We start from the raw sequence: 24,722 nt of genomic DNA, 5'->3' as shown, positions 1-24,722 counted from the left end.
CTAACTTAATAATTAATTACAACCATTTTATCATTTTTTTCTTATTAAAATATAAAATATTTATTTTGAGAGTACTTGGTTTTTTTATTTTTATAAAAAATTAATTTATAAAAAAATTTAGCATAGCAAAACGGCGTCATTTTGTTCAAAATGAAATAATTTTTTGCGGCGTTTTTTTGAAAAAGATAAGCAATTTATAAATCAATTTATAAAAAATAAAATAAAAAATTTCAGCATTTTTTGCGGCGTTTATTAGAAAACGCCGCAAAAGGTAATCAATAGCGGCGTTTTGACCAAAAACGCCGCAAATATGTGTTAAAATTTTTCAAAACGCTACCGTTTTATTACATGGGTTTAATTTTTAGTGGCATTTATGCTAAAAACGCCACAAATATGCATTGAATTTTTCCAAAACGTTCCGTTTCACTATAGAAATTTAATTTTCTAGTGGCGTTTTTATAGTAAACGCCACAAAAAAATTATTTTACTTTAAAACCTATCCCGCCATTTTATCTCCAAATTCCCCCTGAAACCTCTAATTTTCCCACTGAAACCCTAACTTTGCAAACAGGCCGTCTCTCTCGCTTTCTCTTCCTCCCTTCCTGCGACATTATAACAAAAATCCCCAAAAAAATTTTAACAAGAAGAGATTATATTCAAAAGAAAAAAAGAAGAGGAAATTGGATGCACCAAAAACGATTCAGCATGAAATGGAAGCAATACGCTGAAGATCTGTTTGTGAGAATCGGAAGGTACTAGAACGAAGCTATAGTACGTATTTTAAGTTGAGTGATTCTATAGTTTCTTGTAGCCGTTTGTTTAACTTTGCTCTACATTTATTCTGGTTTGATCTGATTATGCAGAGGACCAGTTCACTTTTACGAAATCTGCTTGATGTTATTGAGGAAGTACAGATAGCACGGTTAGAAATTAGGGGTCTGATTCTTACTAGCTTCCGTTCTCCATCTGGTACACTATTATCTCCTCTTTATTATGTTTCTTAAATTTGTGGTTGTGATGCCGTGGGCTGAAATTCTTGCTTTGAGAATTTGACTTTTGATTCTTTTCTTCAGGAAAAAAAAGTAGAGATGATGGATGACTAGATCATATTTCTTGTTTGATATAATGCCTTTTGAAACCTATGCATGCTTATCCTGCTACGAACTGTTTTACTTATTATTTTGTTTTTTGTTTTTATTTATTGGAATGGAGCTTAGCGTTTTGGGTGCTCTTGTTTTTATTTATGAGTGGTAGGATATAAGTCATAAAACTAGGGAAGGAAAAGTTTTTCTATTTCCAGGACTCTTTCTTCAGTTAGTTTAACATATTCAAGGTAAAGGCTTTTAATGATAGCTGGTGCAAGACCATTCAAAGTTTTAGTGTTCCTCTCTTTTCCGGTTTGTTTAAGTGTGGTTGTAAAAAGTTTTGGCATAGCCCACACATGGCTTGGTGAAGTTAAATCTATGCAAAAATGGTTAGTGTTGATTAAAATTAAAAAATGCAGTAAACTGTGTTTTATCTTTGGTTTATTGAATTCACAGATATTGTTGAAAACTAGTCAACATAAAGTAATTTATGATTTGAGGGTTTGTAATCTTTACACCTTTATATTTCTAATGTAGATCACCCGTCAAGAGGGACAACCAAAGGAAATGTCTTTAATCATAAATTTACTGCCAGAGAGAGTAGAAAATTTAAAGGTGCCTAGCCAAGAGATGGTAAGTACTGAATTTTTGAATTTTATCAAGCGATGACCTGAATCAATCATGTTCACCACTTTCTATCCACATATCATTTAAGGAATTTAAAGGTGCCTAGTTTTTATCCATTATCAAGGCATTTCCAACACTTACCCTTGGAAAAATTAACCAGCTTTTCTGCTAATTTTCCCAGAGAAAACATGAAAACATGTAGATGAGAAAACTTCCAAGCAAGTTCATCCTCATATTATGCATTTTGGTCTACTTTTTTAAACTAGTGTAATTTACCTCACTTGTGTAGATTTCGTAATACATAAATTTAAGGTTATTTAAAGTTGTACTGACTCATGCCTACTCATTGCCATTTTGAAATGTAATTAGGAAGTTGTTCCAAAATGCAGAATATAGATGGAAGAAGCCATACAAGTTTCTCATATGTATTATTTATTTTAGTTTTGGTTCTAAATTTTTATTTTTACTTTAATATTTACGACAACTTGAGTTCTAACTTTTGGATTTTAATTGTGTTATTAATTTATTATTTTAAATTTTAAAACTAAATTCATTAATTTTTATATTTAGTTTTAAAGTTAAAATTTTCATAGAAAATTTAATTTAAATAATATTTTTTATTTATCCTTAAAGGTATATTTAAAGTTTAAATTTAGAAAATAAAACATAATATAATATTTATCATAAAAATAAATATAATTTGATTAAAATAATTTTTTTTAAGTTATGTTTTTAGCGGCGTTTTTGCAAGAAGCGTCACTAAAGGTTTGATCTATAGCGGCGTTTGTGATAAAAGCGCTGCTAAAGGTCATAGTCTTTAGCGGCGATTGTTGATAAGCGCCGCTAAAGGTCTTGGTCTTTAGTGGCGTTTGTGGAAAAGCGCCGCTAAAGGTCTTGTTCTTTAGCGGCGTTTATTTCTAAAAATGCCGCTAAAATTAGCGACGCTATCATTAGCGACGTTTTTTGTGGCGCTTCTCAAAGCGTCGCAAATACTTTTAGCGGCGTTTTTTAGCGCCGCTAAAGGCCTAAAAAAGCGCCGCTAAAAGCCTATTTTGGTGTAGTGACAATTTAATTTTGCTCTCCTCCCAAACTTTTTTTTTTGGCTTCACTCCTGACATTGTTCCACAGTAAACATGCTTTGCTCCATGATCTACCCTCACTCCACTATGTATGTATATTCTTGAAAATCACTACCATATTCATAGATATTTATGTCGTTTTTGTTTTACAAAGAATAATGTAAAATATAAATTTATAAATATAAAACAAACACAATTAAGCAATACAAAAAGAAAAAGAAAAAGAAAATCTCAAATGCATATATGTTTTATTGAAAATCTCAAATCGCCAAACAACAAAAAATATTTTGCATATATTCATCCAAATACTAGAAAATAATAAGATTTTCCGGAAAAGTAAATTATTTTCCGAAACTCATATTCAGTGAAACAAATGGAGTCAATAGGTGCAACTTAACAATAAAATGCCACTAAAATAGTGACAAAATTAACAATAAAATAAGAGTTATACAATATCTAAACAATAACAACAAACTAGTAGCAACATAATAGTGAAATTGTTGCAAAACAGTGAAAAAATAGTACTAAAATAACATATTGTTTTTTGCAAATTCGGGCCGGGCTTGAGCCAAACACTTTACCAAGGTAATCACTTTTTTAAACGGGCCTTTTTTTTTCCGAACTAATTTTTTGAGCTTATATTTTTATCCAAACCCTCTCACTTTCCGGACGGGCCGACCTATGGACGGATCTAGCTTCAAGGATTGCTTGTCGCCCACCACCTGCATATATTAAGTGCAATATGGATGCAGCAACTGATGAGGGTCATCGAACTACTAGTGGTGTTGCGGCGCTCTATGATGAGCATAACACTTTCTTGAAAGCTTTCTATGGTAATCACTTTGCCTTGTTAAATCCATGTCTAGCTGAGGCACTCTCCGTATTCGAGGAACACTTTCATGGCTTAAGATTGAAGGTATGGAAACCATTCTCCTCGAAAATCATTGTTTGGAAGTGTTCAATGCTTTAAAATCACAACTTCTGAACATCTCAGGCAACCTTATTTCAAGCAAGCTATCATATTTATGATATTATTCCTTCTTGTTTAATGAACACTCTTATCTCTGATACTTATCCTAATACTAGCGAGGAAGGATTTTAAGAGAGAGTGTATTAGAAAAGCTCGCTGACTTGTGTTTAGTTTTAGTCATTTCTCTACAATATTTGTTTTACTTTCTTAGCTTATTTAAGTTTTTATCCTAAATATATATATATATATACACGTTTTCGATTAGGTTGCTTCAAAGTTCTACGTTACCGAATAAGACAAATAATCTCTAACTATATATTTTGTTTTTTATTTTTGTTTTTAGATCTTACTGTCTTGTAATTATATGAAATTGCAATTAAATTTGGAGTCGAACTAGATCAAACTTGTAACAACCCGATAGTCACGGGTGTCAGAAAATATATTTTTGAGACTCCGTTTTCGTAAATTAGACTCGTAAATATTTATTAGAAATATTTACGAAGTTAGTTGTGTGGTTAATTATGTTTTGGTTAGGTGAATTTGCATGAACTAAGAGTAATTAGGTAAAAGGACTAAATTTCATAAAAGGGTCCAAAGCTCAATTGGTTAGTCAATTTAGTCCATTTTCTTGTAATTTTATGTTTTTAGGAATCTTAGTGTTAAATACTACCCAACCCATGTCAAAATTTTAGAAATTATTGAGTTTTTAAGTGTTGTTTATGTTAAATAATTTTAGTATTAAGGATTAAATTGATAGATTTTTAAGTTAGAAATGAAAAAGGATTGAATTGTAGAATAAATTGTAAATTTTGTGTAATAGGGGCTAAATTGTAAAAAAATTGAAATTTAGGGATTTAAGTGAAATTAGGGAGTTAAATTTAGTTTAAAATAGAATTTGAATGAAAATATAGAACTAAATTTTAAAAAAATAGTCTCGATTTAGGGACTAAATTAAAATTTAGACAAATATGGAATAAAAATTGAAATATTAAATATGAGATTGAATTGTGTTTTATTGATGAATTTTAATTGTTTTAATTTCGTAGCTAACGTCATACCATAACCCTCGACTAAAAAGGGAAAATATAAAGTTGATGAGGAATAACTCGGAATTTAGTTGTTAATTGTTATAATTTAATTTAATGTATATGGTAAGTAATTAAGGTGACAATTATTGTGTTTTACAATTGAAATGGATTGATTTAGTATGTGATGAATTTATTGAATTTATATTGATTGAATTGGTATATATATTGAATATATTGATTATTTGAATTGAAATGAATATTGGTTGTATTTGGAAAGTGAATTGAAATCCTATTAACTGTATTGGGCTGAGTCGGATATAGATGGCATGCTATAGGATTGGAAGAGTTCAGGGATTTCTTCGACTTCGAGTCGATGAGACACTAGGTGTCAATTTATTACTTCGGATTAATTCGATGATGCACTGGGTGCCAATTTACTTCGGTTTAACCGATGAGACATTGGGTGTCAATTTATTACTTCGAATTATCCGATGAGGCACCGGGTGCCAAACTGGTGTGTTTTGGTTGGATCCATGTATCCGTACAAGTCCGAGTCATGTTAATAGGGGTAAATGAATAATAAAGTCTTATAATTGATACTGAAATAGTGGAATAGTGAATTGAATATGGTATGGATAAAACAATTGCATAAATGAAATGTGATTAAAATTGTGAAAAGCTATTTCTATAGCAAGTGATGCAAACTTTAGTATTGTATGGTTTTAAATGTTTAATTGTGCTTAACATTTTATTATACATATTATATTATTTTTATTTTAAATATTCGGATTATAGAAATACCACTGAGTTTTTATTCAACGTACGGTTTTGTTTTTTGTGCGCAGGTTAGATACTTAATTTTGATCGCCGATTCAACATCCAACAATGATCCCGAACTCAAATGTGGTGATATTTTTCTTTTTGTGTTGGCATGTACCTAGGGTGTCTAAATATTAATCATTTTGTGGATTGATTGTAAATAAGATTATAAGTTAATATTGGATGGTTATATACATATAAATATGTGTTTATGTTTGAGGTCATATTATGGCAAGTTTAAGTTAATGTTTAAATGAACATGAAATAAGTAAAATGATTGAATTTGACATGTATACAACTTAGATTTGAATGATGTTTTATTGGTATGTTTTGATGATATAATTGTGGTACCTATGAGGATACATTGGTTAGGCACCTAGGAAGATTGTTTTGACATATTTTGGATGTGTTTGATTGTATTTTGAAATTGGTTAAACGAATGATTTTTGAGTTGCTTATTGTTCAAGCTTGCAGGGAATGGTAAACTTGTTGTTAAAGGTACATTTTGAGTCCACACGGCCAGACACACGGGCGTGTGACTAGACTATGTGAGACATATGGCCTGACCACACAGGTGTGTGAACTCTGCAGCTTTGAAAATTTTTAATATTTTATGAAAAATTATCTGAGTCTCCGAATTAGTCCCGATTTGTTTCTAACATGTATTTTGGGCCTCGAGGGCTCAAAAAAAGGACATTATGTATAAATTTAATTGGTTTTTGACCTGAATATTATGTGATATCAATGTATAAATTTATGTCTGTTTGATCGATAAGTTTCGGTAATGCTCCGAAACCCTATTCACGCGATGGATGTGGGTTAGGGGTGTTACAAAACTCTTAAACGAGAGGCAAAACCCTCTTGATACTATTTTTAGAGACGGAGAATGGAAAATTTTCCATTTAGGCATTTTATAACTTATAAAATTTTAAATTATAAATGGTAAAATTGCACTTTGGCCCCCTTAAAATGAAAAAAAATTAATTTAATTCTCTAAAAATTATAAAGATATAGACTATGAAAAATTCAATTACATTTTTACTATCGTAAAAACCGACAAAAATTTCCATGACTTCACCTCTGCTAGTTTCTCCATCAACAAAATGACTTCGCATAAAACAGCATCTTCATTGGCATCAAATGAATTTCTGAAATATGCAGTGCCATTCCACCCATAATTGAGCATTATTGTGACAAAATGCTATGGTGTCCCTATAAAGTGATTAATGATGAAGACTAAATTTTATAATTTAATGTAGCAAAATATATAATATACAAACTTTAACCCTAATTCATGCATATATGGTTCGAAATCGAACAACATCAACGGAAGCATTCATGAGAGACTGTTAGGACAAAGAATAAGAAGAGGACGCCGTGTTCTTTAACGGCACCGATTCTTTGGCGATGCACACCGACACCGGGGCGGGCGATTGTATCACTTCTTCATCTCGAATGAACAAATCATCAGTACTTCTCGTCATCCCATGTGCCAAAATGACAGCCAATCCAACCGAAAGGCCAACGATGATATTATCCGTCACGTCGGTTAACATAAGCAATGCAATGGTGGCGACCAACAGCCCCGTCATCAGAACCCGGTCGTCGATGACGAACCCTTTGATCGATACCGGGTCGTCACGTAGGAAATAAAGGAACAACCACGCAGCCATCATGATGATGAAGACTATGAGCGATACGGGGTGCCAAAGCAAGGTAATGAAGAGGACGAACAACACGATGATCATGTAATTCACACGAAAATACGCCGCGTTGGTTCTGATTCTTTGTGTGGATTCGTTTATATTTGAAGGGAGGTTTATGGATTTGAAATTCGCCATCTCCTTCCATTGTCTTCGAGTCCCAAGGCCAGATCGGATCTGCTCTTTAGCTCGGGAAATGAAGTTCGATGATGGCGGCAACTCGGCCGGAATTGTTCCGTATGTGGTCATAATAATGTAAGTGGGTGTGAAAAAGGGAGGAGATTCAAGCATACGCTATAGAAATGGGAGAGAGATGAACGCGAACTACATGATTTGCTAAATTCAGGGTGATTTATGTTATAGTGTAACTAAATATAGTTTCTGGGTGGGTTATCGTTGCTTCATTTTTGGGTAGATTTATTATCTGAATTAAATTAATCTAATTTGAATTATTGGATAGTTGAATCTGTTAAATTGCTAAATTAATTATTTGCAAAAGTAAAATAAAGTGTTAAATTTGTGTTCAAGGTAAAAAAATTATTACTCTCTATCCTCTTATATTTGAAAGTTGAAATTTAAATTATTTTTACTTTTTAAATTAAATTTTTAGCTTTTGTTAGTATTTTTCCGTAAAAAATTTATTAATTTAGTATATTTATCTTATGCTAATTATACGAGGTAATCAGGGCGAAGCTAAAATTTTTTTTAAAGAATCGAAATTAAATTGTAATTTTTATATTTTTAGAGGGATCAAAGTACAATTTTATCTCTATTAATTTAATAGTTTTAAATTTTAAAAATTTTAAGAAATCTAAATAGAATATTTTCTATTTTGGAGGGCCAAAAACCTTGGAAGTAACCTAATTAATATTATTAATAATTCAACTAAAATTTTTAAATTGAAAAAAAAAACTATAAAAAATAAAATTTAAATTTTAGCCACCAAATATTTTAATCAATAATATTTAAATTCAGATATTTTAATTACCATCTACTTCTACTTTTGTGGATAATATCAAATATCCGAATACATTCTAGACCTATTATACTCTTTATTTTTACTATAAATTCATTATTCACTTTTATTTCGACAAAGAAAATAAATTCGAATAATTAAGATTCTGGTAACAATTTAGATCCTAATCCGTGCATGTAACATGAATGAAATATGCTTATGAAATGAATATACAAATTCAAGCATGTACCAATAAAACCACTCAAGTGACATCAAAAAGTTTATCAAAGAAGCTTTCCTGATCTGATAAACAACAAAAATGCAAGAAAACCAGACACCAATCTTTTTCTTAGCAAAACTCTGTGAGCCGGTTGAACGATTTCGGAAATCAGACATAAACACCAGCTGAAAGTAGCAAAAACAATGACCCGAAGCCCTGCGATGATGTCGGAGAATCAAGTATCAGTAAACTACATGAATTATGAATGAGAAATCCGGCCAATAAAGAAAAAAGTTGTACCAGGAAGACTGATGCCACTCCGCCAGTGATGAGCTCCTTGGCAAGACATCGATTTCTCTTCGAAGAAGTTGCTTCGTAGCTGCATATTTGTTGGAAAGAAACATTTTTTTTTAAAATAAAATTTTCCAAATGTAATATCAGGTCTAAGAAGTATTGTATCAAATGGGATCTTGTTTCGGACAATGTAAAATGGTGAAGCAATCAGCAGCTGCTTATGCGATCAGCAGTGTAAGCAAAATTACAGAGAAGTTCAAGGACATTCATAGGTAGAATCAGTACTGTAGAGGGTCCGTAACCTCTCAACAACAAAGCTAGCCCAAGTTGTACCATGCTCCCCCATTAATGACCTATAAGCTACAGGTCAGGAGTTCAAGCTTAGCCATGTGCAAACTCTTTAGTTTGCCATTGCTTTGTCTTTCAGTCACTATGAGACACTCTCACTTTCTAAACCTGTTGCTAATTCAAGCACTCAGGCTTTTTGTAGAGTCGGAGGACAAAATCTCAAGGTTCAAATAGAGCACAGACATATGAGAATTGATTACTTGACTTGTTGAGGGATCTCCAGGCTATTGGCGGAAGATACTTCATAGACCTCTCCCGACAGAAGTAGCCATCCATCCCTCAACAAGTACAGTTCAATGGAAAGAAACCTCAAAGTTCTAACGATGAGATGAGATCAGTGCAAATGAAGAAATTCAATATTTTCTAAAGCAAAACCAAGCGCAAAGAGATTTAAAGGAATCATAAATACAGTTTCAATCAAAAGAAAACTCTTAAGTTCTTCTAACAGTAAGATTGAACTCATATGAGTTTACTTGAATGCAAAATGCACCATCTTCCAAAACCAGGAAAATAAAGAAGCTAAAATAGCAAATTCAACGAAACATGAACAATGAAGAAAGCTTCATAACAACGAACTAGCCAAGCTCATAACAACAAAATGTTGAATCTCTTTTTAGAATCTGCTTCATGCCTTTGGCCATGGAAGTAAGAGATTAAATTTCTAAAACTTGGAAACACTGGAACCAAACTAGAAAAACTAGATACATGTCAATTTTGCCCCGATTCCAGAAATCCAATCCGATCAACCAGAACTCAACCCAATTTGACCATAAAAGTAAACCTAGACCCGTCCAACCCATACCCGAACTTGGAATGACCTGAATTTGAAATGATCTGAACTTGAAACAACTCAAACTCAATTGACCAAAACCCGAATTAATCTGAACTTGTAATGATCTAACACGAAAACTGAGCCACAAACACAAAACAACCAGACAACCCGAACCGAAATGACATTTTAAAACCCAAGTTAAACCGATCCAAATTAATCTGATTCAAAACTCACTTGTGACTTGATCCGCACAATTGACAGGTCTATCATCCAGAAAATAATTTTTTTAAACCAAAGGGAACCAGAAGTAATGTAGTATGGTACCCAACAAAAGCCATCAACTTCATATTCACACTTGTATTCAGTACTGACCAAATTGGCTAATAAAAGAATTTCTTTCAAAAAGTCTCATCAAAATCTATTGAAGGTACATTCTAAATCAGAAATTACTATGCTAATTATCCTAATTGTATAACCAATCATCAACTCTATATTTATTAAAAAGAACAGCTCTAGTAAATCAAAATATTTACGTCTATAGGGAAAATCGAAAATTGCCTCCGAAGTCGAATCTAATAAGAAGAAGAGCAAATAAAAATGTGGAAGAGATAAGATCAAGATTGTTACATGAAGAAGGAAGCGGTGACGACAAGACCAATGGAGAGCATTAAGAGGGCTAGGGTTGGGTACCATGCATCAGAGACTGGACTCGTTATTGGCTTTGCAGGAGGAGCCTGCAACAATATCATTAATCAAATTCATAGAAAACTCTAGAAATGCTTCGATATCAATTGAGATATAGGTTTACCATAAATCTTTTGCCTCTTCGCCTTCGGATTATGAAACTTTGATCGAAGAGAGTGGGAAATAAGGCACGATTAGCAGTTAGTGAGAGATTTTGAGCTTTATACTAGACTTTGAACTCGAAAAATCTGAGTCTTGCTATAATGGAGCGTGGGATTCGCTACATCGTGGCGCAGGAAAATATTTGTGTCCTCCGGCCTGGGCTTTTTGGACGGCTTAATACCTCTTTCGGCTCCTAAACTATAGTTAAACTATCACTTGGTCCCTGAGCTTTTGGGTTGGATAGCAGACATGATAGGATAAAAGATTGAAAGTATTGGGGCTAAATTGATAAAATAAAATAGTATAAATATTAAAGTGAGAATTTAATTATAATATAAGGATAAAAAAAGGTATTAAATCTTTTGAGATTGTTCATCTGATTCTGATGCTATGATCGAAATGATGAACGCCAATGGTGCTAAAACCTGAGTACATTACTCAACAAAACATATAAATTTTAGGGTAAACTATCAAAATAATCACTTTTGTTTGTCTCAGAATACATTTTAGTCACTTATGTTTGAAATAATACGTTTTAGTCACTTACGTTATCGAATTGTAACATTTTAGTCACTGAGCCGTTAATTGACGTTAACAGTAAGCTGACATGGCATATTAAATCATCATTTCAAACGAAAATTTTAGGTTAAATTCTACAATTGATCCCTATATTCTTTCATTTTGAGCAATTTAATTTTTATTCTTTTAATTTTTTTTCCAGTTTCTTCTGCTTCTCCCTCTATTTTCCTCCCTTCTTAATTTCTTTTAACATAGTTTTTCTATGCTTTCCATTTGTTAAAACTAGTTCACAAGCTTGCCTCACTTAAAAAAATTAAATTGTTCAAAAATATAAAAGTATTTGGACTAGTTTTAACAAATGAAAAACATAGAAAAACTACGTTAAAAGAAATAGAGAAGGGAGGAAAACAGAGGGAGGAGCAAAAGAGAATGGAAAATAAAGAAAAAAAAGAAATGTTAAAAGAACATAAAAGGAAAAAATTTAAATTACTCAAAATGAAAAAAAAAAGAGGATCGATGGTATAAATTAACCTAAATTTTTTCTTTGAAATGATGATTTAACTTGTCACGTCAGCTTACAGTTACACTGTTAATGACAATTAACGGCTCAGTGACTAAAATATTACAATGCGATAACGTAAGTGACTAAAACGTAACATTTCAAACATAAGTGACTAAATGTAACCTGAAGTAAACAAAAATGACTATTTTAATAATTTATCCTAAATTTTAATATATTTATCACTTATATTAAATAAATTTTAAAATATTTGTATATTTATATGGTATAATTGTACCTTTCAAATCATATTTATTTTATTTCTTTTTTATGTCAAATATTATAAGGGATAGTGACAAACATTTTTTATTTGTTTTTTTTGTGAATTTAAAATAATATTTGAATTTTGCTATTATAATTACTATTTATAATAAATTCAAATATATATAAATATTCATTATCCAAATTCACTTCACTTTTGCATAAACCAAACAAATTTTAAAAGGGTAAATTACAAAAATAGTCACTTTTGTTTGCCTCAGGTTACATTTTAGTCACTTATGTTTGAAATGTTACATTTTAGTCACTTATGTTATTATTTTGTTACGAAGTGATCACTCTTCCGTTAAGTTCCGTTATCTCCCTAACGGTAATCCTACGTGGCAGTCCAACTAGATTTTAAGTGCCAACTTGGATTTCCTAATGGGATGAGAATAGATTTTTAATTAAATAAAGTTAATTAATTAAAAATTTTAAACCTTAAATCTTAATTAAAAAACTGTTCATCTTCCCCCTTTTTTTAGTTTTCTTTTTCAGTTGACTAAGAAAGCTATTATCATCAGAATTTTTTATTCACCTACATAAACAAAAGAGGATTCAATGGAGGGCCCAGGTATGTCTTCTTCACCGACAAATTTATGTTCTAAGACTTAATATCAAGTGGTTGTCGACAAATTTATGTAATAAGATGAACTGCAATGACTACAGCATGTGAAAAAATGATGTTCCAGAATTAAAATCCTAGAATGAAAATCCAAAACAGTTTGTTTCAATGGCTGAACCAGCTTTTGTTCAACTTGGGGCTTTTTACATTTTTATTTGACATGGGATTGTTTATTCAGAAAAAACCCAGAATTCCTATTTTTTTTTAATTTCCTACTTGATCTGGTTTCAGGTAAAAAAAGACAGAAATGGCAAACCAGCTTGGAGTTCTTAATGCGTTGGATACAGCAAAGACACAATGGTACCATTTCACTGCAATTGTGATTGCTGGAATGGGTTTCTTCACTGACGCTTATGACCTTTTTAGCATCTCCCTTATCACAAAATTGCTCGGTTGTATTTACTACTTCGATGCACTTTCTGAAAAGCCTGGAACTTTGCCTCATCGTATTGCAGCTCCTGTTAATGGTGTGGCCTTTTGTGGAACTTTAGCTGGACAGCTTTTCTTTGGTTGGCTCGGTGAGAAATTAGGCCGAAAACGAGTTTATAGACTCACCTTGATGCTCATGGTGATCTGTTTCATTGCCTCTGAACTTTCCTTCGGAAAGTCTCTAGATGGTGTAATGGCAATCCTTTGCTTCATCAGGTTTTGGCTTGGTTTTCACATGTTGCAGTCATTGCAGTTCATCTTATTACATAAATTTGTCGACAACCACTTGATTTTAAGTCTTAGAACATAAATTTGTCGGTGAAGAAGACATACCTGGACCCTCCATTGAATCCTCTTTTGTTTTTGTAGGTGAACAAAAATTCTGATGATAATAGCTTTCTTAGTCACCTGAAAAAGAAAACTAAAAAAAGGGGGAGATGAACGGTTTTTTAACTAAGATTTTGAGTTTAAAATTTTTAATTAATTAAATTTATTTAATTAAAAATCTATTCTCATCCCATTAGGAAATCGAAGTTGGCACTTAAAATCTAGTTGGACTGCCACGTAGGATTACCGTTAGGGAGATAACGGAACTTAACGGAAGAGTGATCACTTCGTAACAAAATAATAACATAAGTGACTAAAACGTAACATTATTTCAAACATAAGTGACTAAAATGTAACCTGAGGCAAACAAAAGTGATTATTTTTGTAGTTTACCCATTTTAAAATGATAGTAAGAGCTTTTTCTTTCAAATTTGTACATGGCCATTGAATCCAGGGGTGAAGCTAAAGGGGGCGAGGCAGCCCTCCCTCTCCTCCCCAAATGAAAAACTATTCTTTGTCTCTTGGGTATTTACAATGTTTTAAGTTAATTTAATGATAAAATTGTATTTCAACCCTCCTAAATTTTAAAATTAATTTATGCCTTCTCTAAAACAAAAAAAAAGAATTTATAGTTTAATCTCTTAAAAATTGTAAAATTTTACATTTTATATTAATATAATGATAAAATTACTTTTTTTAATTCTTTAAAAAAAATTCTAAAAAAAATAACTTTCACCCCTAAATGAATCTCTTATTACCAGAAAAAATTATCTGAATGTTGTATAGTTCTAAGATATCTCGAGAACTCCTTTGCAAGAACACATTCAGATAACAAGTCATGATCCCTTGTTTCCAACTCCCCTTGCAAAGAGGGTACAATGATCCTCAATATCCTAACCCTCAAGAATAATATGTCTTCCATATGAAGCCTATTGATAACAACTATCCATGTGTTGAAAAGATAGAAGGAAAGCTAATGGTATCAATGTTGTTGGAACTAGACTAGTCGATCGAATTGGGAATCAATTGGTATATCGTTTTGAACAAAGAGATTGAACCTACTCTTAAGGAATCGTTTGAAACCAAAATCAACTGAAAATCAAAACAAAAATTGAAGTTTGGATCGACTTATAATTTTTAATAATTATTATAAAAATTTTAATTTTAATTTAATTATTTTTGGACTGTTCGTTAAACCAATTGAACTAAAAACTAATAATTTGACTGATTTAATCACCAATCTAATTTTTAAAACATTGTATAAGATAACAATTTAGTTACCGAGAAAAAGATATTGAAAAGGGAAAGAAATAGATAGATAAATGATAAGAAGAAAGAGTACCAACAAGTGTGTTGGTATATTATTATGGTGTATTGCATTTTTAAGACGGGATGCAGATTTGAACGTTATAGATGATATTATTAAGAGAGATAATGAAAAATTGGGAATATAAATTATAATGGAATACAAATAATAATTCAAACTTTGAAAACGATTGTCGAACTTAATTACGATGTCAAGATAAATATTATTAAAAAGAACCATTACGAACGGAGAAGTGAAAAAAATTATTTGACCCTCTCGAGAAATAAGATGATGCATGCATGTCAAACAGATGTCAAATAAAAAGTATTTACTACCACATGTCCTATAAAAACCCTCATGCAGAGACTTGTTATATTCTTGTGCTTCGAGGTGCCTACGCAAAAATCAACACCAATTTGTTCACTTCCTGTTCTTCGTCTTCACGGCAATACTTTCCCTCTCCCAAGATGTTTTCCGATATGTCAGATTTACGGGAGACCTGGTTATCGCCGACAACTCTTTTCCTCTTCCTCGACATCATGGTCGGTACGATCTTCTTTATCTCCCGTATAACTCCTCACAGAACACCGTACGTCGCGGACGACGGCAACTCATCATCATCGTCCTCGCCGTCACTCGACCGATCTCTGTCGTTCTTCGGCCGCGTCACGTCTTTCAACTTCTCGACGTACAGTTTTCCTATTTCGAGCCAAGACGTCAACCATCATTTCCTCCAAACCGATGACGGGTCAGCAGCCCACCAGGTGGAGCGAGCCCCGTCGATTCTCGAACGAGTCAAGTCCAATTTCTACAAATATTCTCCTCAAAGTCCAGAAACGGATTGTATTGAACCGGCTCAACAATCACTAATCAGCCGAGCACCGTCGCTCTTAGAGCGAGTCAAGTCGTTTTATAAACCGGACACCGTTAAACCAAACGAAACCGAACCCACTGTAACTGATTCGAACGGTTCCGAAACGGGTTTAAGTTCGGTTCATGGTGAGATAAAGAGAATCCAATCAGAGCCTATGGTAAGACAAAGGGAATTACCAGAGAAGATGAAGAAATCAAGGCGCAAGGTAGAAAAAGAAGTGGAGATGAAACGATCAGCATCTACAGGGATCGAGGAAACGACGCCGTTTGAAGACGACGATCATGTTGTCGATGCAAAAGCTGAAGATTTCATTGAAAAGTTTAAGCAGCAACTTAAGTTGCAGAGGTTGAATTCTCTCTTGCCTTATAGGTACTCTAAGCCCCTAGAGTCAATTTAAGGTTTGGGTCAAACTATTTCGTTTGAAATAGTTTTTTTTTGGTATTATTTATGTTATATTTTTATCCAAATAATTAAAACTTAGCCATATCCTCAACGTTTACAAATTGGGGTTTTTTTAAAATTATTAAATTGGGTTTTTAAGAATGATATTAATTATTCTTAAAGTTATGGGAGACGGGAAAGAGCGTAGTAAGTGACAAATTCTTCGGGGAGTTAAAAATAAGTGTAGATCTAGAGATTCTCGAATAGGTCACCCTTTTGAATTGTTACTGAACTTGGAGATTTGAAACATTAAACATGTTAATAACTGGAGGAAAAGAAAGCAAAAGCTATTTTCGTAATGGCGACGAGCGAAATAGGAGCAATTTAAACCGTGGAAACGGTGTCGTGGGAGAGCAATAAAAGTGTCGCGCTGCTAGGCGAAGCGGTGAAGTGTCAAACCCTAGATAGCAATTACACTCTGACCGAGTAGCACTATATGCAGGGGTTAGCAGGAGCCAGATAAAAATTTGATTTAATCTTTTAAAAATTATAAAGATACTATTTAAATGGTGAAATTGTATTATTAAAATTTAATTTCTAACCTTTTAAAAATATATTTTTGCCTTCACCCCTGCCTACATGTACATTATATTGGTATATACTATTTACATTGTCAATAAATAATTTAAAATAATAAAATTATGAAGAAGTTTATATGAAAAACAAAACCAGATACAGCAGATTGATTGTTTCATCATTCATATTGATTTTAACCCCCCTTAGTCTCATACGAATTATATGTTTAACCCTATCCGTTAAACCTTGTTCAGCTTGTTGTTTCCTGCCAAAAAGTCTTCAATTTCTCTCCCCCCATATGAAATAGATATAGGTTGTCCATGCTAAGCGCAACATAACAGATATGAGGGATTTGCCTTTTAACTTTGCGCATGCCTATCTTAGCTCATGACATAGCTGCAGCACCATCTGCCAAATAGGTTTGGTGAAAGAACATTCAAAATAAAGATGATCCCTGGACTCTTGTTGCATCATACAAAAAATACATCTGTCATCAATAGTTATCCCCCAATTTGAGGTCCTATCTTTAGTATGATGCAACAAGACATCCTTGCAGAACAGGAATATCAGTTGGTAATCACCTGCAAAGCTACTTCCCTTAACGTTAACAGCTTCTTCCAACGACTTCAACTATAGCTTTGAGAGAAAGGCAATTGCATCAAATGCTTCCCTGTAAATAAGCTTCTATTCATGTTATCCACAAAGAACCCGATTCCATAAGAATAGCCAAACATGACCAATTATGCTAGCTTGATTCCAACTTCTAAGATCTTTGAAACCAAGCCCTGTAGCATTTTCCTCAGTTCCTTTCCAAAGAAACCTTAAACACATTTGGTTAATTTTCTTTAGAATAGCTTTAGGAAGCAAAAATTATCTCGCCCAATAATTTTGAATATTGAATAACACAGCTTGTATAAATTGAGCTCTACCGGCAGAAGATAAGAACCTTGCTGCCCAAGAGTGTGTGCGCGCCTTTTCTTTATCCTATAATGGTGCACAATCCCTTTCAGTTAGTTGGCGAGTGATAAGAGGCACCCCTAAGTACCGTACAGGGAGCTTGCCAATTACAAACCCTGTAAGTGCTTTGACCTTATGCAACTCATTTTCAGTCATTCCTGCAGAATAAAGCTCACTTTTGAAAGAGTTTAGCTTTAGGCCAGAAAAAGAGTTAAAACTGTTTCAACACGAGCTTAATCCACAAAACAGAACAAGTTCTTCCTTTTGCAAAAGTCAACAAGTCATCAGCAAAGCATAAGTGGGTTAAATGGATCTTCTTAGTTTTTGGGTGATAATGGAAGAGCCCATTCTCAACTACAGCATCAAGAAGTTTAGAAAGAGCATTCATAACAATGAGAAAGAGGTAAGGGGACAATGGATCCCCTTGCCTCACCCCTTTAGCACCTTTAAAAAAACCCCACCAAGCCTACATTGATGGATACAGAAAATCTAGGAGTTGTACTGCATACCCTTATCCATTCAATAAATGTTGAAGGATACCCCACAACAAAGGGAAAGCCCCAACTTACTGAGTCAAATTGCCTTCTGCAAGTCTACTTTAAGAGCACATCGAGGAGAGATTGACTTCCTTCCATAGCCTCGAACAAGTTCTTGTGCAAGGAGGATATTATCAAAGATATATAAGTCTTCCTTTCATGAATGTCGACTGATTTCTTGCAATGGATTTAGGTAAGTAACTTATTCAATCTAGCCACCAGGATTCTTGTATTACATTTATGAACCACAGTACAACAAGAAATAGGTCCATAATCTCCATATACGCTGTTATTAAACTTCCTAAGCTCCTTCTTGAGTCTCTTCCTTTTTTGAAAAAGTTGAATCATAGGGATACCTTCAATTGGAATAACCAAGATTGTTTGGAATGTGAGGGGGATGAACGACCACAGAGAAGTATTGTAAATAGGGTCACCAAACTTCAAGTAAACGTTATCTGTTTGATGGAAACTAGAATAAAGAGTAATTTGCAGCAGATTGTTGATGAATGGTTTCGGGGTTGGCATTTTTTGCTTAATCATAATGAAGATAATAATGTTAGAATATTAATTTTGTGGCAGTGTAGCATGTCTTTGAGCTTTGTTATCAGTACAGATCAAAGTATTACTTGTGAATTATGTGTTCAAGCATAGGTTTTTTACTGTTATATATGGAAGGAATGAGGGCATTGCAAGAAGAAGATTATGGAAGCATTTAGTTTATTTAATTTGCGCTGACAAGTCTTGGGTACTTGCTGGCGACTTCAACATCATAGCAAATGTTGAAGAAAGTTTTGATCCACATATAGTTGTCGTCAATTTGCAGGAGATATTTTCGATTTCAGGAGTGTACATTTACTTGTGTTCAGGACCACCCTTATATGTTGGTCTATCAAATCATCGAAAGAACGAGTTTTTTGGCCAAGAAACTTTGATAGGGTACTCATCATCAATGGAAGCTGACTTGCTTGTTATGAACATTCTGTCGTGGAATTTGTGTCTCCACAAATTTCTGGTTAAAATAATTATTTCTTGTCGTTTTAAAATATTAATTTAACTTTGTGCTTTATTTTTTTTACTTTCCGATTTATTGTCAATGTTTAGAGTTTGTGATTGTTACTCCTAATAATGTATTATTTAAAATTCTCCTCTAAAAATTATAATGTGTCTTAATAAAAAATTTTAATTGTATTAATGATTTAAATTAACACATAATATCAATAATAGCTTTATGATGAGATATATTCCATTTATTTATTTCTTGGAATTTTTAAATATTTTTTAAAAAACACGGTGTCATTGCTTTAAGTTCTCACTAGCATAATACCAAAAATAATAATTCATTAGAAATTATATTAAATTAAAGGGTAATTAAACTACACTCTTAGTGACTAAACTACGGTTAAGTTTTCGTTTTGGTCACTTAATAAAAAAAAGTTACAATTTGATTACTAAATTATTTGAAAGTTTTTATTTAAATCACTGAACTATTCAAAAGTTTTATTTAAATCACTGGGCTATTAAGTTCTTCTTTAAGAAAAAGTTCTGTCAGCGAGCTCCAAGCTACACTTCAGAGATCGGTATGATGGATCAATACCTATCAACGAGTAGAGAAACATACATTAGATTTAAGTCGATCTGACGGTCAATGTTAGAGATCGAAAAGAAACTGTTTGAATTTTGATTCACAAATTCGTGACGTCCAAAGTTGTTTCATGAAAAAAAACTAAACTATAGAAGAGAAAGGGAAAGAGAACTCTTAGGGTGGGTTTGGATGGGCGATTGGGTGCGGTGCGGTGTGTTTAGCTTACTTTTTGTTTCACGTTACAGTATCGCTACAGTATCTAATCTCACCGCCACTGTTGTTTTTACACTAACCGTAGTTAAATGCACCGCCCATCCAAACTCACCCTTAGTGCAGGTAGTGCGAATAAAGAAAGTCATTAGTATCGATTTTAATAGCTTAATGACTTAAATAAAAACTTTGAATAGTTCAATGACCAAATTGTAGCATTTTTTAGTTAAGTGACCAAACTAAAACTTACTTATATTTTATTGACTAATAGTGCAATTCACCCTAATAATTAAAAGTCGAAATTATATTAAATTAAAATTTAAAGATTTTAAATGCCCATGCAGCAACATTTATTTTTCTACTTCGAGGCGCCCGACACCAAATTTTCACTTCCTTTTCTTCGTCTTCTCAGCAATATACTTTCCCCTTACCATGATGTTTTCCAGTATGTCAGATTTAACGGCGACCTGGTTATCGCCGGCCGCTCTTTTCATCTTCATCAACGTAACCATCGCCACCATCTTCCTCATCTCCCGCCTCTGTCCTCACAAAACGCCCTACGTGGCTGACGACTACAACTCTTCATCATCCCTACCGCCGTCACTCCACCGACCTCCGTCGTTCCTCAGCCGCATCAAGTCTTTCAACTTCTCGACGTACAGGTTTCCTCTTTCGAACCCAGACATCGATGACGACTCAGCAGCCTATCGGCTGGAGCGGGCCCCGTCGGTTCTCGAACGAGTCAAGTCCTTCAACTTCTACAGATATTCATATTCTCCTCAAAGTCCAGAAACGGCTTGTATTGAACCGGTTCAACAATCACTACTCAGCCGAGCACCGTCGCTCTTAGAGCGAGTCAAATCGTTTTACAAACCGGATTCGGTTAAACCAAAAGAAACCGAACTCACTGGAACTGATTCCAACTGTTCAGAAACGGGTTTAGGTCCGGTTCATGGTGAAGTAAAGAGAGTCCAATCAGAGCCTACGGTAACACAAAGGGAATTATCAGAGAAGATGAAGAAATCAAGGCGCAAGGTGGAAAAAGAAGAGGAAGAAGTGGAGAAGACGACGCCGTTTCAAGACGAAGATCATAGTGTTGATGCTAAAGCTGACGATTTCATTAACAAATTTAAGCAGCAACTTAAGTTGCAGAGATTGGATTCTATTTTGCGTCACAGGAAGTGCTCAAATGGCAAGTAACGTAAACCTACATTTAAAAAATAATTATAAAATCAAATCGATAAAATATTATTTATATCTATTTGATTTTAAAATATCATTTGAATTTGAATTTGGTTAATCATAATATCTTTTGTAGGGTAAATTATCAAAATAATTATTTTTGTCTGAATGTCACGTTTTAGTTACTTACGTTATCGTTTTATTACAAAATGATCACTTTGTCGTTAAGATTTGTTACTTTCTAAACGGCAGTTCAACGTGGCAATTAAAATGGGTTTCATTCGACCATGAAGTTCCCAACATACCTGGGCAACCACAATAGCAAGCAATTATAGAGGTTGGTGCGTCCATTTCTTCTTCTTCTTCTATGTCATTCTGCTATTCTTTTCTCTTATGGTAATAAAAAATACTCAACTGGGCAAAATTTTGTATTCTGCTTTCATAAAAAAAAATTTCAACTTTTCTCATCCCAGCTAGACATACATGTTGGCATTTAAATCACTTTATCTGTCACATCAGACTGTCGTTTGGGGGGTAATAGATCTTAACGGTTGAGTGACCATTTCGTAACAAAACGATAATATAAGTGACTAAAACGTAACATTTCAAACATAAGCAACTAAAATATAATCTAAGAAAAATAAAAAAAGACTAATTTAATAATTTACCCTATTCTATATTAACAGTTAAAAATATATAATAATAAAAAAAGCATGTATAGCGATGGAATAATTGTTAATGTGCATAGGCAATGGAACAGTTGTTGTGGCATTTGTCTCGTATGGAAGGTGATCAGTTGTGGATGTAGATCAATAATTCATGTCATATATTTTCTAAATGTCAGTTTCAATAATTTAAATCTTAATACGTAATTAATTTCATAGAAATTTTTAATACGCAATTTGTTTTTGGTAACAAAGAAAAAACCAAAGCTTGAAAGCTATAAAGTTGACATCACAGACATGGTTTCAGACAATGACATTGATAATTACAGACACATAATAAACCAATTGTGTCAGCAAGTAATAATATTTAAACTGTACCAATATATAATGATATATATATATTTGTCAAATATGCAGGAGCATGATGTATATATTTCCCTTTAGAATATTTATAGATGGAAATATGTAGAGGTGTTTATGGGCCGATTCAATTTGAGTTTAAGCATAATATTATACTTGTTTGTGGTGGGTAACTCATTTAGGTCAGAGGGTCTCTCTCCTTAAATTTGGGAGGGTTAGGGTAAAAATATTAGGCCTAGAAAATAGGCTCGAGCAAAAAGATTAGGCCCATTTAAAATATGGGTCAGGCTCGAGCTTGAATATTCAAGGCCTGAATCTGACCCAATTCATTTTTAAGTTTATAATACTTTATATTATGTTATTTTTATATATTATGTAATTTAGAACGCATTAAAATATAAATTTATACTAAATATACAATACTACTCTAATGTGAACATTAAAATAATATTAAGATGACTATATACAAATTTTCAATAAATAAAAAATGTATAAAATTATCAAGTATTAAAATAATATAATATAAATATTTTTAAAAAATTAAAAAATAATATGGGTGGGCCTAAAATGGGCTTGAGTTAGTCTTTTACAAATATGGGCGGGTTAGGGCAAAATTTTAAGCCCATATTTTGGGTCGGGCCTGGCTTGGGTAAGCATAAAGTATGTTAATATCATGCTTAGACCCAACCCAATCCATGAGCATCTCTACGTGATATTAATATGTTTATGCTTGCCCAAGCTTGACTCGGTCCAGCTCGAAATATGAGCTTAAAATTTTGTCCAGACTCTTCTATATTTACAAAAGACTAACTCAAGTCCATTTTAGGCCCACCCATATTATTTTTAAAATTTTTAAAAATATATTTATTTTATATCAATATTAATATTTAATAAATTTATACATGTTTTATTTATTGAAATGTTTATATAGTAATCTTAACATTATTTAAAGGTTTGTATTATATATTTAGTATAAGTTTATTTTTTTAATGTATTCTAAATTATATAATATATAAAAACAACATCATATAAAGTATTATAAACTTAAAAATGGGTTGGGTCGAGCTCGAGCCTTGAATGTTTAAGCCTAAACCCGGCCCATATTTTAAATGGGCCTAATTTTTTTGCCCAAATCCATTTTCAGGTCTAATATTTTTACTTAAACCCTCTCAAATTTCGAACGGGCCTTTAAGTCTAGGTAGATAACTCGACCTATGAACAGGTCCAAAAGTATGTATGGTATGAAAAAGAAAATAGAATCCTTAGAAAAAACAGCAAATCTTGTGGTAGCAAAAACAAAATAAGCAAGAACAACAATAGATAGGATCCTCCTTATACCCACCGAGATCATATACCCATATCAATGGGTTTATAGGAATTAGGGGTGTTTTCTATTAAGATGAGGACTTTTCCATTGTAGAACTAATTTTTTGAATTAAAAGTGATTTTTCATCCTAAAAGAAACTTTTAGTTGGTAGATATTGGATTAATATAATTATTTATACATATTTTAAAAAATAAATATAAAAAATTATTTTCATATTAGATTAATAAAATTATTTGTGTATGAAACATATAAACTTAAAATGATTAATCAATTAAAATAATTACATAATTGTTTATGTTGTAGTTTATAATTATGTGGTGTTGATGTATGGTCTAGCTTAAATAAACCTTGTTGAAGTGAGTTTTTTCTGTTAGAATTAAATGTCTTTCGTTTTTAATGTTGTCAGTAAGTTAAATATTAGGCATTGAGTTATAAGGTTATTTATTGGTTGGGGAAGTAATTTTAAACGAATTGCCTCTTAGTTACTGAACAAGCAATGAGAGATTGGTTGCTCGGCATTGAATTAGTAACTAGAACTAATTTATTAAAGACATTGAAGATCTCCTTGCTTCGATGATCGAATCTATGAATCAAACAAAGATTTTACCTTTGGCTAAAGTTTTTCCCTTTGAATTTTCAAAATTCCTAATTTTACTTTACTTGTTTCTTTTACTGTAAAATTATTATTGTGGATATGACCCTACTAGCCGTTATTTGCTAATATTATATTTTCAAGTAGATTTAATTTTTGTAGGTCTCGACAATCTAACACTCTTCAAATGGTCTAAGATACGCTCATTAGCCTTCAAAGATTTTAAATTATATCGAGTTTATGCAAATATAGCAAAAGTTTTTATAAAAATTGAGTTGAAAATTTTATCATATATTTAGAACATACCTTAAAGTGACCATTCTTTTCTAGAAAACTTATTTTTTTCTAGAAGAGATTGGGAAGATTTTTAGTGGAAAGAGAATGGGACGAGATATATATAAGAGAGAAAGTTGACTCTCATGATTGCTTTCTTTGTATTAAATGGGTTAATCAAGCCAACGGACAAATAAATTTCATAATCAGACACTATAACCTGAAACTCGACAGTCACTGAAATTGATAAATTTTTTTTCTTTTTGCATGTAGGACACACTCTTATATGCAACACCCATGAGTATCAAAGCATGTTAAAAGAATAACTTCTAAATAAAAAATAATTTTAAAAAATCACAATAATCAAGTCAAAATCACATAATCTAGTTAGTACAGATAAGTTCTCAGAATATGTGTACATACATATGAAGTAAATAT

The 24,722-nt window shown here is 32.5% G+C and overlaps 5 protein-coding genes and 1 long non-coding RNA gene across 6 annotated transcripts; 4 read left to right on the top strand and 2 right to left on the bottom strand.

Moving 5' to 3' along the window:
* The first annotated feature begins 252 nt into the window (after nucleotides 1-252).
* LOC121225203 (uncharacterized) lies at nucleotides 253-2,136 on the top strand. The gene is made up of 3 exons (XR_005923120.1): nucleotides 253-752; nucleotides 864-969; nucleotides 1,623-2,136. It is a non-coding gene; the product is annotated as an uncharacterized lncRNA (long non-coding RNA).
* A 4,580-nt stretch (nucleotides 2,137-6,716) lies between these two features.
* On the bottom strand, nucleotides 6,717-7,701 carry LOC107932047 (PRA1 family protein F3). The gene has a single exon (XM_016863986.2). It carries the CDS (start codon nucleotides 7,600-7,602, stop codon nucleotides 6,958-6,960), a length of 645 nt encoding a protein of 214 aa, XP_016719475.2. The 5' UTR covers nucleotides 7,603-7,701; the 3' UTR covers nucleotides 6,717-6,957.
* A 638-nt stretch (nucleotides 7,702-8,339) lies between these two features.
* LOC107932009 (transmembrane protein 258) lies at nucleotides 8,340-10,971 on the bottom strand. Its single transcript, XM_016863955.2, has 4 exons — nucleotides 10,709-10,971; nucleotides 10,528-10,634; nucleotides 8,787-8,865; nucleotides 8,340-8,702 (listed from the first exon to the last, which is right to left on the bottom strand). The coding sequence occupies exons 1-4, from the start codon at nucleotides 10,709-10,711 to the stop codon at nucleotides 8,655-8,657; spliced, it is 237 nt and encodes a 78-aa protein (XP_016719444.1). The 5' UTR covers nucleotides 10,712-10,971; the 3' UTR covers nucleotides 8,340-8,654.
* Nucleotides 10,972-12,954: 1,983 nt separating this feature from the next.
* Nucleotides 12,955-13,509, top strand: LOC107932017 (probable inorganic phosphate transporter 1-4). Its single transcript, XM_016863962.1, has 2 exons — nucleotides 12,955-13,352; nucleotides 13,506-13,509. Exons 1-2 carry the CDS (start codon nucleotides 12,955-12,957, stop codon nucleotides 13,507-13,509), a joined length of 402 nt encoding a protein of 133 aa, XP_016719451.1.
* A 1,565-nt stretch (nucleotides 13,510-15,074) lies between these two features.
* Nucleotides 15,075-16,146, top strand: LOC107932036 (pathogen-associated molecular patterns-induced protein A70). The gene has a single exon (XM_016863979.1). It carries the CDS (start codon nucleotides 15,108-15,110, stop codon nucleotides 16,038-16,040), a length of 933 nt encoding a protein of 310 aa, XP_016719468.1. The 5' UTR covers nucleotides 15,075-15,107; the 3' UTR covers nucleotides 16,041-16,146.
* Nucleotides 16,147-20,236: 4,090 nt separating this feature from the next.
* Nucleotides 20,237-21,534, top strand: LOC107932034 (pathogen-associated molecular patterns-induced protein A70). The gene is made up of 2 exons (XM_016863977.2): nucleotides 20,237-21,077; nucleotides 21,320-21,534. The coding sequence occupies exons 1-2, from the start codon at nucleotides 20,318-20,320 to the stop codon at nucleotides 21,334-21,336; spliced, it is 777 nt and encodes a 258-aa protein (XP_016719466.1). The 5' UTR covers nucleotides 20,237-20,317; the 3' UTR covers nucleotides 21,337-21,534.
* Nucleotides 21,535-24,722: the final 3,188 nt, after the last annotated feature.

This window comes from Gossypium hirsutum, chromosome D13 (assembly GCF_007990345.1).
Source record: "Gossypium hirsutum isolate 1008001.06 chromosome D13, Gossypium_hirsutum_v2.1, whole genome shotgun sequence".
In the NCBI taxonomy this organism is placed as follows: Eukaryota; Viridiplantae; Streptophyta; class Magnoliopsida; order Malvales; family Malvaceae; genus Gossypium; species Gossypium hirsutum.
Note: the sequence above shows the minus strand (reverse complement) of the source record. Positions and strands in the feature narration are given on the sequence as shown.